Genomic DNA, 14,895 nt, shown 5'->3' on the forward strand with positions numbered 1-14,895 from the left:
TGGCTGTGATTTAAATGAAGCAAGTGAGGCAGTCCTCAGGAGGAAGATGAATGGCTTAGGCTTGTAAATGAAAGTACTGCATGGGGCAAATGTCAAAATCATTCATATGCTTATTGTTCAAATGTCTTTGGGCATTTTATAGTGGATCTCACTACAGCATTTCAGAATTCAGAATACAGTTAAGGTCCAAATATACTACGAGGACTGTGAAATAGCCAGATCACAGAACAAGTATCTAGCTGGAAGAGCAATTCATAAAAATAAACCTGAATTTGAACCACTGTATAAGATACAGTAATTCAGGCACATTTCTGCTACCCAGATGGGCTATTTCTCTGTGTGTTTTTTTCTTACACAGCTTTAATTATGTGAAGCCCTCAAAGATAACAATTATCGAAAATATTTGCATAGATAAATAATCAAAACTAAAATAAATGTGAGTCAAACCATCCTTCGGGAAAGCTCAAGCTTCAGAGGTGTCACTGTTTGTCTATTTTCTCATCACAAACATGACTAGACATTTCTAAGAAAATCCATCACCCAGCTGCATGATGAATGAATGCTGGGAGAATTGTATTGCCCTAATGAACAGCAGCATAAATTTGCTCGAAACATCTAAATTCTGATCATAACCATCATCTTTTATATATGTAGCCAGTTTTGAATTACTAATGACAATCAGTATGACGCTGTAACATTGATGTATATTGGTATTTGTGTCCTAAGCACAGAGAAAAGCTTTCCAGTCAGTATTGCTTTAATATCTCCAGAAGGAATTAAAAACAACTGTCGCCCCTGTTTATAAACTTAGGATGGGTGTATCAGTGGACATAAAACCTAACAAATCAAATGCCCACCACTCATATTAAAAATGAAGTTGCAGAGTCACATTTCAATTGTCTAGCAAGTTTGAGATAAATTCAAGCTTAACGCCTCACTCTCCCGATTTCAGATTACCTTGGATACTCTGTTCGCAACCTCTCTTCCTACTGTCAGTCCCTGAACAAAGGTCCGTGCAGCAATGAACGCTCTAGTCACTTGAACCTTCAGCTTCCTGGGTACATCTCCAAACGGCTTCAGCTGGTCTGTGTACTTGCTTACACACTCCAAGTAGTCCTCAGTGAAATGGTACTGAGGGTTTATGAGCTGGAACATCCGCTCCAGCAGCCGAGCCCAGAAATCATTCAGCATTTCCTCCAAGTTCACATTGCCTCCTGTGTAATACCGCTTCAGCTCTGTGAAAAGGTCCTGGAACACCTCTGAGTTCTGCATATACAGCATGCCGTATGTCCGGACAAACATGTCATTTAAGGATCTTTCTGCATTCTCCAGAAGTTCTCGGAAAAATTCTGCAGGGGAAACAAGCAAGTGTTAACAGATATAGCAGTAAGGTACAAAGGGGTTTTTGATTGCATTCTTGTGGCCATTAGTAAAGTTTGTCTAAACATACTGCTACCACAGCACTTTACTAGTGAAATGCATCTATTTGGACAGGAAAGAGCTTAATTTAGATGTAAAGAAAAATAGATTATAATCTGAATTCCCCAAGCAGAAAGATGCAGAACCTGTAACAGTGAACATGAAAAACCCATATAAAAGAACTTCAGTGAAGGTAGTTACACTTCTTCATGGCCTTTTTGGATGTGGCAATCTCTGTTCCTTGCAATATCCTCCATAGCTACTACACGACATCATCTAAGCTAAAAGTGAAGTCATTAATATGATGGTTTAACTGAAAATTTAAGGATTTCAGACTACCTAGATAAGTTCAATTTTGCTGAAGTTTTTACATTATAGAACAATATACAATATAGAATTGAAATAAATCTGAAAACTTATTTGCAAATAATCTTGAAGAGAATTTGAAAGAGACCTGAGTGGAAATGAACAGGATCCTTCTTAAAAGGATTATGTGTCTAGGCAATACTAAGAAATTGTTAGTATTTTCAATAATTTGCTACGCTGCTGAAAAGCAGTACTAGAACCCTCCATTAGTCATGTCACAGCCAGCCTTCTAATTCCAATTTGTGCTAGATGTTGGTTTTTTAACAGCAGACCTTAAAATTTTTTGAAAGGATATCAGACTTTACTGTTTCTATGCCTTTTATCTACTGAGGCCAAAACTATAACCTATTTCTGAATTTCAGCTTCTGGATTTTATTCACACTGGAAACCAAGCCCATGAGATACAGTGGAAATATGTTACCATCTCTTCTGTTACGATCCTTGAACTGCCATATGGTGCTTATGTTTTCCCAAGAAATTAACTGAGCATGTACAGTAGTTCTTTAAACACATCTGCTAAGAGTAAGCATAGATTATCCTGGTTTTTAGAAGACCCCACCTTCTGCTTGTCAGCCTTTTTAGACCTCTTTTGGGAGGAAGTTCATTGACTGCTGTGGCCTGTAAATGGGGCATTGCAGACAGCAACGCAGAGATGGCAACACCTTTGGCAAAACATGTATATTTGCTGCAATTAAATGATTCATACTGATGCAGGAGTCATCTCCACAGCCAACTCTGGGATACCAGATTCTAAATATGTGGTCATCATTGCTCATAAACACATCTGTGTGTGCTAACTGCAGAGATGTGCTGACTTCTTACAGTCTTGGCTAATGCTATAATGTGAATACCCTTTAAAAAATAGGGCCCTGCTGTGGCTGCAGTGACTCATAAAAATGAAAAAAACACTGCAGTGCTAAAGACATGATGGCAACTAAGACAGTGTAAGAAAAAATCTACACTAAATTTGAGGATTTGCATCTGTGAACAGCTGAAAGCAGAACCCACTGAACACTACAGACCAGTCTACAAGGACTCAGTAAGAAAAGAGCCTCATCTTTTTGGCAGAAATTGTGCAGAGCTTCAGTCTTTGATCTCCCAGATAACTGCAAAGGGCTTATCATGAAAATGTATACACAGAACATTGAGAATGTACTCACTACATCAAAGCATTTATTAAAGGCAAAATATATTCTAATAAATGTATCAATGTCTAAACTCCCATTAAAACCATATCTATTCACAGGCAACAAATTCCAGCTGGAAAAGAATATGCTTTTGCCAAATATTTTATATAAGAAGAAGCAAAAAAAAAAAACCCCAAAACACCACCACCCCAAAATCACCACAACAAAACACACAATGAAAAAGAAACCCATGTTATTCTTTGTTGCCAAATAGAATAACTTGAGGTACACAACACAGTCTTTTCTGCTGTTTTTCTAAATTATCCACTAGTTCTAACAAAGCTATTTAAGAGAAAAGCAAAACAAAGCTGTTTTTCATTCTAAACCTGACCTGGTGTTATCCCTGATGTCTGAACCATCCTGACACTATTTTATATCATTTCTTGGTCTAAGAAATAGTGCACACTGGCTGAATACATCTTGCTCTCTAGTCACACAATCTGAAAGGCAAAAAGATGGCAGAGAACTTGAGGCTTAAATTAAAATTTATTTTAAAGTTTAAGCCAGGCTTTCAGAACAGTGCAACTGAACGACAACTGGGAAAGATGATCACAAAAAAAGCAAATCCAGGACCTTCATTTTCTCTTCTGTAATTCCCTGTAGCCCTGGGGGGCTGCTGTTAAGCAATTCACATGCTGGATCCTCCCACTCCATAGCTATACTGGGAATCCCACTATTTATCTTAAAAGATGACGGCACTGCATAAGTCAGTCACAGCAAACCATAACTGAGCTTGCTGGCGGATGCTCTTGTCTGAGACTGTTAGCCTACTATTTCTTTGTGCGGGGATATCATTTAGCAATCTCATAGTCAGTTTGCTGGAAGCCAATCAAACTTTTCAGGGAGGGGTAGATACTTATTCTGTGCTTTACAGCATGTAACATAATGTGGTCATGCTGGTTGCAATGTTTATTTATACTGCAATACAAACATTATCAGTAACTCCACAAGCTTAAAATTTCATGCTAGTCCAAATGTGACACCATACATATGCATTCTGTAGGAAAGCTAATATCCTCTAAATAGCATTACATTTATTTAATTTGTAGTCTTCTCGTAGGTCTCTAGTCTTTTGAGAGCTATTGCTTAGAGTAAGTTATTATGCCATTGAAAAGTCAGACTGTTAGTTGTCTATATGCTTTGATACAAAAGACAGTTTAAGTGAGTTATCTGCATCAGTAACACTATGCAGAGTCAGGATAATAATGCAGCAACAACTAGAAAATTGAATACCATTTTAGTTCCAGAAAGAAAGAGATCTCCTGTTGTACTAATTAGAAAAATTCTCAATCAACTCCTGTCCAGCAAAATAAATGCTGCTTTGATGAATTACTTGTTTTTTTAATCCTCTATACATCAAGATGGATATCTGATTTGCATCTTGTTTTATGTAATCTTATGTACAGAAACTGTGCCCTGGTATAACTGGGCACTTGTCCAGTTAGGAGAAACTGTACTAGCTTCTCCAAAGGCTGAATTTTCCCATGGTCTTCACAGTAATGTAAAGATTTTATGTTCATTGCAAAGATGATATTTCATGAACTTGCAGGTAGCTTTTGAAAAATAATGTAATATTTCAGCTCAAAGTAAAAGAATGAAGATGAGATAGACATTAGTCATCTTGCTTAATGTGCTTCTGGAAGCCACTCAAGTACTAGGGTGGGAGAGGAGAATCTATACAAGACAGAGCTGCACAGTGTTTTAAAATATATATCTTGTGATATTTTTTGCTGCCAAAATAGGCTGTCATGAGAAGTATTAACTCTGGAAATAACTTTTCCTAATTTTAAGTGGTGATTCATTTATATGACAGAATATGTCCTGGCTACATCTTATGTTGCAAACACTTTTTTCTACAGGTCTCATCTATTACCCAGATGGTCTCAGGAAGCCCATTCTGTCCTGCTTATGAGGTAGCTGGAAAAGATAAGTTCTAAAGCACACTGAACTACTGAAAAGATGGAGAGAAGATTGCAATTTTAAACCATTACATGCTCTATATAGGCTTAAATGGAAGGTTTCCAGTCAGTGGATAACACTTGAGCTAGTTTTCATTTTTAAATATTATTTGTAAATTAAGGATCAAAGATAGATAATAACAGACTGTGCAGATGAAGTCTGAATTGCTTTAAAATGTTTTGTCTGTGATAAGACAACTCACTTACAAAGTGAAAGGACTGCATTACTAGATTTTTTTACTGAATGGTAGGTACTGCTCTTAGATTAAAAGCAGTGTCTTGCTAGCTCTCACAGTACCTTCTCAACTGAAAGCTGACTTCCTCACTCCATTTTAGCAGAGGTAATCTAGTGTCATTATGCAGTTCAACCTAGGAGCTAGCCTAATTCCAAAGTGATGACTAGTTACCCCAGTCAGTGCATCAGGATTGGGCTAATATCGGAGTATGACATGATGTAATACCTACCTTCAACAAAATATATTCACAACCATCTACTGGCAATTATTAGATAAAAAAAAAGTTGTGTTATGTTGGAGTTGATGTTCTATGATAATTTCTAGCATGATAAATTCCCCTGCATTTTCTTTTCCATCTGTAATTTAAGCAAAACCAACATCTGACTGTAAGACAAGATGCGAAGCTAGAAAAGGTTGGTTGTGCAATTCATAGAATCATAGAATAGAATCACAGAATCATAGAATAGTTAGGGTTGGAAAGGACCCTAAGATCATCAAGTTCCAACCCCCCTGCCATGGGCAGGGACACCTCAGACTAAACCATATCACCCAAGGCCTCGTCCAACCTGGTCTTGAACACCACCAGGGATGGAGCACTCACAACCTCCTGTTACTCCTTGTCCTATCACTATAGTCCCTAATGAAGAGTCCCTCCCCAGCATCCCTATAGGCCCCCTTCAGATACTGGAAGGCTGCTATGAGGTCTCCACGCAGCCTTCTCTTCTCCAGGCTGAACAGCCCCAACTTTCTCAGCCCCAAAACAAAAAAGGTATTCATGAGCTTTAAGACCATAAAGACCAAAAGGAAATTTAATTACCATATAGTCTGCTCAGCTTTTTTTTAAAGCAGAACTTCAGATCTGAATGTCATACTATGGAGCACCTGAAATACCGGAAATGCAGTCTCACTCCTATCTGAAAAAAAACCAGCACAGCTGCACAGAGCACTTTAGAGGCTCTGGACAGAGATATATGTCTGATTTTATATCAGCCTTATCAGCCTTTCTGGAAAAGACTGATCAGGGTGGCATACTGATTTAATCCATCATTGACTAACACCACCCAAAACATACAGGTAATACCCTATTACAGCCTTGTTCTCCTGCTTGTGGGCATTGATTTGCACAGAGCTTTGAGAATTTAGATGCACAAAATCTATTGATCTACCATTTCTTGTGAAGATTTGCATGCATCTACACCCTATGTGGGCTTTAGTTACCTAAATTAATGTCACGTCTTTGAACTTCCCAGTCCTGATAAGGCTGATGGTAAGAACAGTATTAGAATTCAGGTAAGCTGACTTTTTAGACAGGTTCTTTGGGGGTTCCTTAGGTACAGATACTTACATTCATGACATGCATCAATCATAGTTTTGTTGGCTTTGGGTTGGTGTGGTGTTTTTTTTTTTCACTGCCCTATTTCTGCTTTTCTTTGTTCATAAAGTAATTCATGAAAAAAAAAATTTTGTGAACTTTCATCTTTTTGCAGGATCCTTGAAAAGGCATGATTTTCTTTTTCTTTTTTTCTTTTTCTTAAAAAAAAAAAGAAGTATTTCACAATGCTATCGATCAGTAAAAGCTGTGATTTATCTCAAGGAAATTCAAGTGAAATTAATCTGTCTGGTTTCTATACTTTTATATTTTCTAAGTGTTTTATTTTAGGTTTCCAGAGACATTCTTCTAGCAGTAACTAACCTTACAAAACAAAAAGAACTCAATTTAACTTCCTGATTGAGAAAACATTGCTGTAAGGAGAACACTTAGAGCAGATGATGTTTTCCCCTATCTTTTGACATTACGTTTGTACTCATATTCAAGAGTGAATTAATCTCATGCATAAGGCTACCAGTGCATTGCTATTACCTTTTAGTGAGCCTGAATAACTAATTTTAAAATTCCCTTATACCTTTGACCTTCAGAAAGACTCAACAGCCACAATGGGGAAACCAACTGCATCTCCCATTAGGAACAACAAAAGCTGCAGTGTGATGAGGTCTGTTGAAAATCGTTCTCATTTTTTTAACTAATTTTGATACACATTGCATTTAAAGTTAAGAAATAGAAGGTAATACAGATAAATGTATAATTACAAATCTGTATATACAGATACTTGTATAATTGCAAAATTCAAAATTGGTGATTCACATCCTTTACTTATATGTCTTGGGTAAAATCATCTACAGGTGAAATGATTTAGCTGTTCATGGATATTGATACCTTTCTAGAATGTCCTACACCTGTAAATATCATGACGTTATGAAATCTTTTGGAGCCTACTAAATTTGTTAAAAGCCAGCATGCAGTCTCAATGTTTGTTAGTAAAAATGAGGGTCCCTATCTCCTCTTTAATCCCTCCATTTCTCAGATTACTGCAAGACTTGTAATTGAAGACAATTAAATGTGATCTTCTTCCCTGCCTCCTGCCCAGAGTCCATGACTACTTTCCCCTTATGGGTCAATCTGCTGTGAATAAACAAGGACACTCAGGAGAAGGATCCATTGAGGTTCCCTCCTTAACTACTCCCCAAGGCTGAGAATGCAGACAATGCAATCTGCATTGTTGTGTGCTAAAATGAGGGACATGAGGATGGGGAAGAAACATGAACATCTATCATGGGCTGGGTTGGACAGGTTAGATCAAGTATGGGCAAATGGGAAAAAAACCTTTAGGCTGATATTTATACATCAAATGCCATTACCACAATGGCAGCCTAATCCAATGAAGAATTTAAGGCATTATTTAACATGGATGTACAAAGAAGTTACTGTACAAATGAAAGTTAATATAGACTTAAATGAGCTGTCATCTCCTCAAAGCTGATTTATATGCATTGATAAAGGTGTATAAGACCTTATCTGCAACATTGAAATCAATAAGATCTTTATTAACAACTTCAGGGGATGCAGGTGCAACATTTAAATGCTAAACATACTGTTTCTTCACTGCAGAAGGTTATTTACTAACACTTGAGTATGTCTAAAAGGGAGACTTCATCCTGCCATTGATTCTATACAGACAATCCTGCAACTAGGCAAAACATAACACTTTCACATGAGAACAATTAAATTAGATATTAACACATACTTTTTGAAGTCTTTACTTCTTTCTAGAATCTGGAATCTGTTGCATCTGGTACTTTATACTGATAATGTATCCTTGATTATAAATATGAAACCTGAAATTCACAAGATCCCCTCAAAGAGTTTACTGAACTCATAGAAATAACCAAGAAAGAAAATGCTAGGAATAAAACCAAAGCAATGAGATAGTTCTACACATAATTTATATATATATATATATATACACCAGTAACTATACCTGAAGGTTTGACTTTCATTATCAAGTGGAAAATACACAAGTGAAGTACTCATAAAATGTAAGCAAAATGTGACATGGCATCAGAAGGGCAACATTCTAGAATATTTATAAATGGGCATTTAAATGCTTATAGCAGTAGTACTGTCATGAATATCCACGACCAAAAAGAGGCATGTAGCATTTCATGGCTATCTGTGAATTTCAGAATGATGAATGTTACATCATATGTTCATAAAAACACATAATGCCTCATGAAACATTCATGAGTCACCACAGTTTCTTCTGAGAAATTTAAAGCTTTCATGAAAATGATATTAACAAAATATAAACTATAGGACCCAGTGCAGCAATTGTTTTAAAATATAAAGACTGTTCTGTTTTTCCTTACATACCACTAGAGGCTATTAAATACCTAGTTCTATAGTTAAGGAGATTTACCATCTAACATTTTGTATGAAAATTCTTTGCCATACCTATAATCTATATCACTCATTTAAATGTATTAAAAGTTTGCTGACTTTTAATATAGGGAAGCGTAAGGTGGACCAGAAGACACGGAGGAAATTAACAACCATTTCTAGCCTTGCTAGAATCCAGATAAAACTGATTTAGGCCAGGATAATTTATATATTCTCCCTGAAGAAGGAAAACAGAAAAAAAAGTAGGCAATTTTTTGAGAAGCAGATCCTAAACCACAGGCAACATTTGCTATCAGTAGACTCAGTCCTGTGGTGTTCAGAGGACAGGTGCTGTGCTGGGAAGGAATGTGATGCTGAAGTCACTGTGATCCTTCACGCCTGTTCTCAGAGTACACAGCTTGAATTGACTAAGGGCAGGAGTCATTCATCTGGAAGGAGGCTCTGGCTGGCCAGAGGAAAACACTGAAATCTTCATTTACTTTTATTTACCATGTGGTGATTAACCACAAACTGACAGCAGTAACACTTTGGAACTGGGCTTTGGAGGCAGAAATCTCAAACTGGATTTACACACATAAGAGATTGAGGACGGCTTCTTTGCCCCTTTTAGAATAGAACAGTATCTTTTTTGTTGTTGTTGTTTCTTCCTCTGATTTTTAAAGAAAATAGACTACTGTGAAGAGCTGTCATTGAGGACTTTGAAAAGCCGTTCTTGGGCCCTATTTAGCGTCAAGACCAGCGTGCTTTCTGATGCATCCACTTGATCACATCTATTTGGCAAAGGAGTAGGAAGTGCAGTTCCTGAATCCCAGTGTGGAAAGCCAGGTATCAAACAGATCAGACTGGGTGTATCACAGTATGTTTTAAGTGAGAACTGCAGCTACTTTTACATCACAGTTGCAAGTGCAGAGGGCTAAGACATATTTGCACAGTTATATTTATTTAATGTAACTGCTGTAAATCCATTGCAATTTTGGTTTCCATCTCATTTCACCTTTCTCTTTGAAACAAGCTCATTTTAGTATTTTTAAGGAAATCAGAATATTACATCAAAAAAAACCCTCTAAGATGTGAGACCAGAGACAGATGTTACTACAATAACTGCAAAGACTTCTATTTGAGCTAAGTGGCAGAAGCCTGCTGTAAGAGCAGTTTGAAGTTTAAATTCCTATTGAAAATATTATATCTATAAAGTCAATTTTGTATGTAAGTCTGCAGTTTAAGAGGTAATGAAGCCATGTTGATGTTTTTTCCAGACACCCCTGAATGCAGCTAATAACTTATGGTTATGGTTTAACACCACTAAAAAAAAAGATAAAACTACCTGCAAGATAATTTGCTTATTTTTAAGCTTATTCAATTTCCCCACTTCCACACTCAAAGGAACCCCATGCACCATTAAGGCCAGGCAGTAGTATATCCAGGCTGTTTTCCCAGTTGTTTCTTGACTGTTTGTACACTGCATGCTGTACTATTTGCCACACTAATAATACAGAGGTATGATTGAATTCTTGCTTGTAAATTGAGCTACACAGTCAAACTTCACTGAAGTAAAAAAAACCTTTTTCTTTTGTGACTTCAAATTAAGTTAACTTAAATGTCAGAAAGTCAACTTAGATGTTCTCAGATTGTTAGAGGGATAATATTTTTTTTCTAAGGTAATAGTAGGAAAGTTAAGGAGCAGCAGTGGTCTTGGAGAGCATATTTGGGCAGTCAGTGACTTAAGGCAATGCATAAAATCATAGATTAAGAATACGGTTAAGAACAAAGGTTAAGGATAATTCAGCTGACTTCAAAGAAGTTACAAATGCAGGAAAAGATCTATTATTTTGAAGGAAACTATTTCAGAACATGGATCTGCTTGCATGTACTGGTAGGAAGATCTTGGGTCCCCTATGTGATTTTGTAAAGTCAATAAACTTTCATACTTGGATGTTTCAAAGATCAGGGATCAAAAAATGAAGTTTGTATTTGAATAGCTTTAAAGTCAACAGAAATCTTCATCTGCAGACATCAGTTCACTAGGTCAAGAAACTGCATGATCAATTTTTATCTGACCTATCTTCTCAACAAAAAACTTTTCTCCTATGAGTGTGTCTATTGGGAAAGTTTTCCAGTCAGAAGGAAACTTCAATGTAAGATACAGTATCGTGAGATGAAAAAATGATCTTTGCAAGATTTCTTTATATTTAGGCTTATATTAGATACAAAACAGTATAATCTACTTTTTCTTTAATTGAACTACAGAGGAGTGGCCTTAAAATTCCTAGGACAAGTTTATCTGGGGAATTGTTCCCATTTATTAGCATTAATTGCATTGCATATAATGCTTCCATCTAAGTGGGTATTTCATGTAGTGCTAAGGAAGTTTTGTACTTCTATGCTGGTCTGTGGATTACTTGCTTAATGAGCATACAGACAACAATATTTCAATAAACCCACAAGTTGATGACTTGCTAAGCAAATAAACAATGCCTGTAGCTCCTTCCTATGGTCCTATCATGAAATGAAGTGGTATGTCTCAGTAGAAACTGGGCAATATAGAACCTATTTCTGGATTTCTTTTAATGGCTTTTTGTCTGTTTGTTGAGGTGGGTGTTTTTTTTTTTTTTTTGTTTTTTTTTTTTTGCAGAGCAGCCACTGGACTTCCAGACTTTCTGTCATTTACTGCTTCTTCCATATCTGCAATCTTGAGACTCCATTGTGTGCCCTCTGTACTGTACAATCTTCATCCTTATCTCTCAGACATATGTGATTTCTCACATTATATGGCTTTTATCAGACAGCTTGACAGGGGAGGCCAAATTTTCCTCATTGGTGTCCCATGCATCCTCCTGAGACTAGTGGAGATTCCATGTCACTTTTGTTGGCAAAGTGTTTCCATTCAGTGACTAGAATTAGTGCTAGACATTATTTCCTTGCATAATATTATAGTGTTTTTCTCCACCTTTTTTTGCCCTAACAGTAATGTTGTGTCATGTTTGAGCTGAAACTCCCACTAACTGTTCTTATAAAAATCATGCCAGCTGAGAGTGACAGCCCTCTGAGATGGAGTTTGAGAAACAAGTTGAAAAGCTGATCAGTCCTAGTGAAGTGTTCAAGGTGAGTCATGTTGACTACAGGCCTTATGTTTGTTTTCCTGCACTATAGTACTGCAGAAATTAAATTACATTACAAAATGGGAGTATAAACAAGCATAAATGAGGCAGTACAGGTGTCGTGGGAATTCAAAAGCCAGAGAGGACAAAAATAGTAGTATAGAAGATAGAAAACCAAGGAAATGGCAATTGAATAAAAGGGAGAAAACAGTAAGAAGATAGCTAAATTTCAGTTTTCCAGAGGTTCCTTGGATACAGTCTATCAATGCCACATAGACAGAAAAAGGATCCCAAAAACTGTGTATCTTGTCAAATGCAGGAGGATCTGTAGTCCAGGCTACATGATGCTTCTTTCCAGATACTGGACCGCAGAACCTCGGCATGAAGGCTTGCTCCAGCTCTGCCTTTATGTTCTCCATGGGGAGAGAAAGAAGGCTTTAGATCAGAAATCTGGCTGTGACTCAGAAATGGGAGCTTCCTTTCAAACCCGCAGGACCCTCTCCTCATATCGACCCCAATGAATCAGTACTAGTATTTTCATTTAATACACATGAGTATATGTATTATTGCTCAATAAGGTGATTTTAGTGCTTCTTCTACAGCTTGATCTGAAAGACTAAGTTTTTAGCAGTCTGGTAAGATAGAGAAGTAAAACAAATACCTATTGTAAGAAATTATTGTAAATTTTTTTTATCCAATAACTTCTTTATTTATGTTTACCAAATGTATATATATTAGTTATTTAGGAGAAACACTGAGACATAAAACACAGTAAGGGGCACATATTTCAGTACAGCTAGAAAAAAAATACGTATTTCTTTGAAAAGGGCACAAGAGAGAATACACTTGGTTTTTAATTGACACAACACACTGCCTTGAATGGAGAACTAAATAATTGTGAGAAGACTTTCAAGCTCACAATAGAACAGCAATAACTTCTGAAATGAAAACATTAGGTATGCTACATATTAGGTGACACTAATTACACTGCTCCTTTTCCATAATGAGAAACTTCATAAGTACATTATAATTTTATGTAGCCTAGATGACCTTATACTTTCAGTGCTTCCCCATTTACATAACATGTAATTAGAAATGTGTTTCCAATAGGTGACTTTCATATTAGGGTTCAGCATTCAATTCTATTGCTCATTCAAGCCATTATGTAAAAAATATCGTCCACTTTCACTGAAGAAGCATTATTTTATTAGTCACAAATTCCTCTTGTAAAGACCATATGTCCACTCAGACTTGACTGCAATATGTGTATTTATAATACATTTCAATTGAAATTTTTATGTTTAATGTCACAATAATTGCAACAGGTGACACAGAGCATACCTAGTATACATTTAGTCATTAAGCACTTTAATTAGAGTTATGCACCCATTATAGTGTCAGTCCCTTAAATACAGGAAATTAGTTAAGTAGCTGAAAATGAACTGTAGAGGGTTCTGAAAAATCTTTTTTGTTGATTACACAGAAACAACAGCTTTTGTCTCTGGAATGAAGTTGTACAGAAATATTTCATAACACCATAAATACCCTGGATTTTATTGTTGTTGTTATTTGCTTTAAAACTGGCCTCTTCTAAACACTTTTATTTATTCTAAGGAGACATCAGGGTTTGTACATTCTGTTACAGGCTCTGATTTAATCTGATTATCCTGAAAGTTATGATTTTTTATACTGTGAGCATCAGTATAAGTTACTACAAATTCAGTATAATTTATTACAAATTGAGATTTATTTTGGCATTGTTTTGCTTGGATTTTGGTTTTTGTTTTTAAATTTTGTGACTACGTTGCAGATACTGCATAAGAACTAAACAGATTCCTACTTTGCATACAAACCTTTCTGCCTACGGAATACCTCAGAACTACCTCTATTTCCTTTTCCTTTGTGATGTTATGAAGTTTGACAGCAAATAAAAAATGCAGTCTCATGTTATTTTGCTGCTGGCTGATACACTGGCATCAGGGCCAAAAGCCCTCTTGTTATCCTTCAAAGCCAAATGTGAGATCATGAATACACAGTCTGCTCTGGACAGACAGAAAAGCCAGAGGCACATCCAGACCCACCAAAAGGAACTAAAGAATTAGAAAAATATACACATTTTAATTCTTTGGATTACTTCTATATTCTCAAAGGAATGCATAGGGCTGGAGCTGACATTGCCACAGAACAATGAAGAACTGAATCGTATTTCTATTTTTAAAACAAGAAGGAAGGTCACCACTGTTATTAACTTAATCATATGTATAAATCAGAGCACAATACAAAATCAGAAAGTTCAGACAAACAAGGAGATGAAAACGATGCCTGTTCACAAAAGTTTTCTTCAAAATGTCAGGTAAGCTTTAAGAAGACATAACACTGGAGTAATGATTTTTACCTGAGGTAGGAGAGGGACAACTTCTGAATTAATAAACCCAGAGCATTATGTTTTAATACCACAGAGTTTGCCTTCTTTGTTTCTGTCTGGTGGACATTAATGGTGGATATTAATCTGGTCATGAGCCCTGGATTTTTTTTCTTTTATTATTTTCTCATTTACTCCTTCAGCCTTAGCTTTTTTTCTGGATAGATATACTGAGGAAGTGATTAGCACTGTAGGCAGCAGACATTTGGGTCTGCTAATCTGTGACACAAAATAAAAGGATGGGAATAAGGTAACATTACCTTGCCTGGATTATTTTTAAAATGTTTAAATCTTTGCTGACATTTTGCTCCTATGATTTCTGCTACCCCGACCTGGAACATACGTGGTCTATGTTGTGAACCTGCTTCCCTGAGCATCTGTTTCCCCAGTCTTTCTTTGAACTGCTGATGGTAATGAATTGCCTTCCTCCAGCCCAAACTGCTGCATTCAGTTATCATCAAGCACAGGCATCA

At 36.4% G+C, this 14,895-nt stretch overlaps 1 protein-coding gene across 1 annotated transcript in view; it reads right to left on the bottom strand.

Annotated features, from left to right (window-relative positions):
- Nucleotides 1–14,895, bottom strand: part of GPC6 (glypican 6) — a 738,749-nt gene that overhangs the window by 314,115 nt on the left and 409,739 nt on the right. The window contains exon 3 of the mRNA XM_061361119.1: nucleotides 958–1,349. Within this exon, the coding sequence (XP_061217103.1) occupies nucleotides 958–1,349 (392 nt within the window). The remainder of the gene's footprint in view (nucleotides 1–957; nucleotides 1,350–14,895) is intronic.

This window comes from Neopsephotus bourkii, unplaced genomic scaffold (assembly GCF_033783945.1).
Source record: "Neopsephotus bourkii isolate Nb327-2 ecotype Australia unplaced genomic scaffold, CSIRO-AGI_Nbou_v1 NB_1052, whole genome shotgun sequence".
NCBI classification, from domain to species: domain Eukaryota; kingdom Metazoa; phylum Chordata; class Aves; order Psittaciformes; family Psittacidae; genus Neopsephotus; species Neopsephotus bourkii.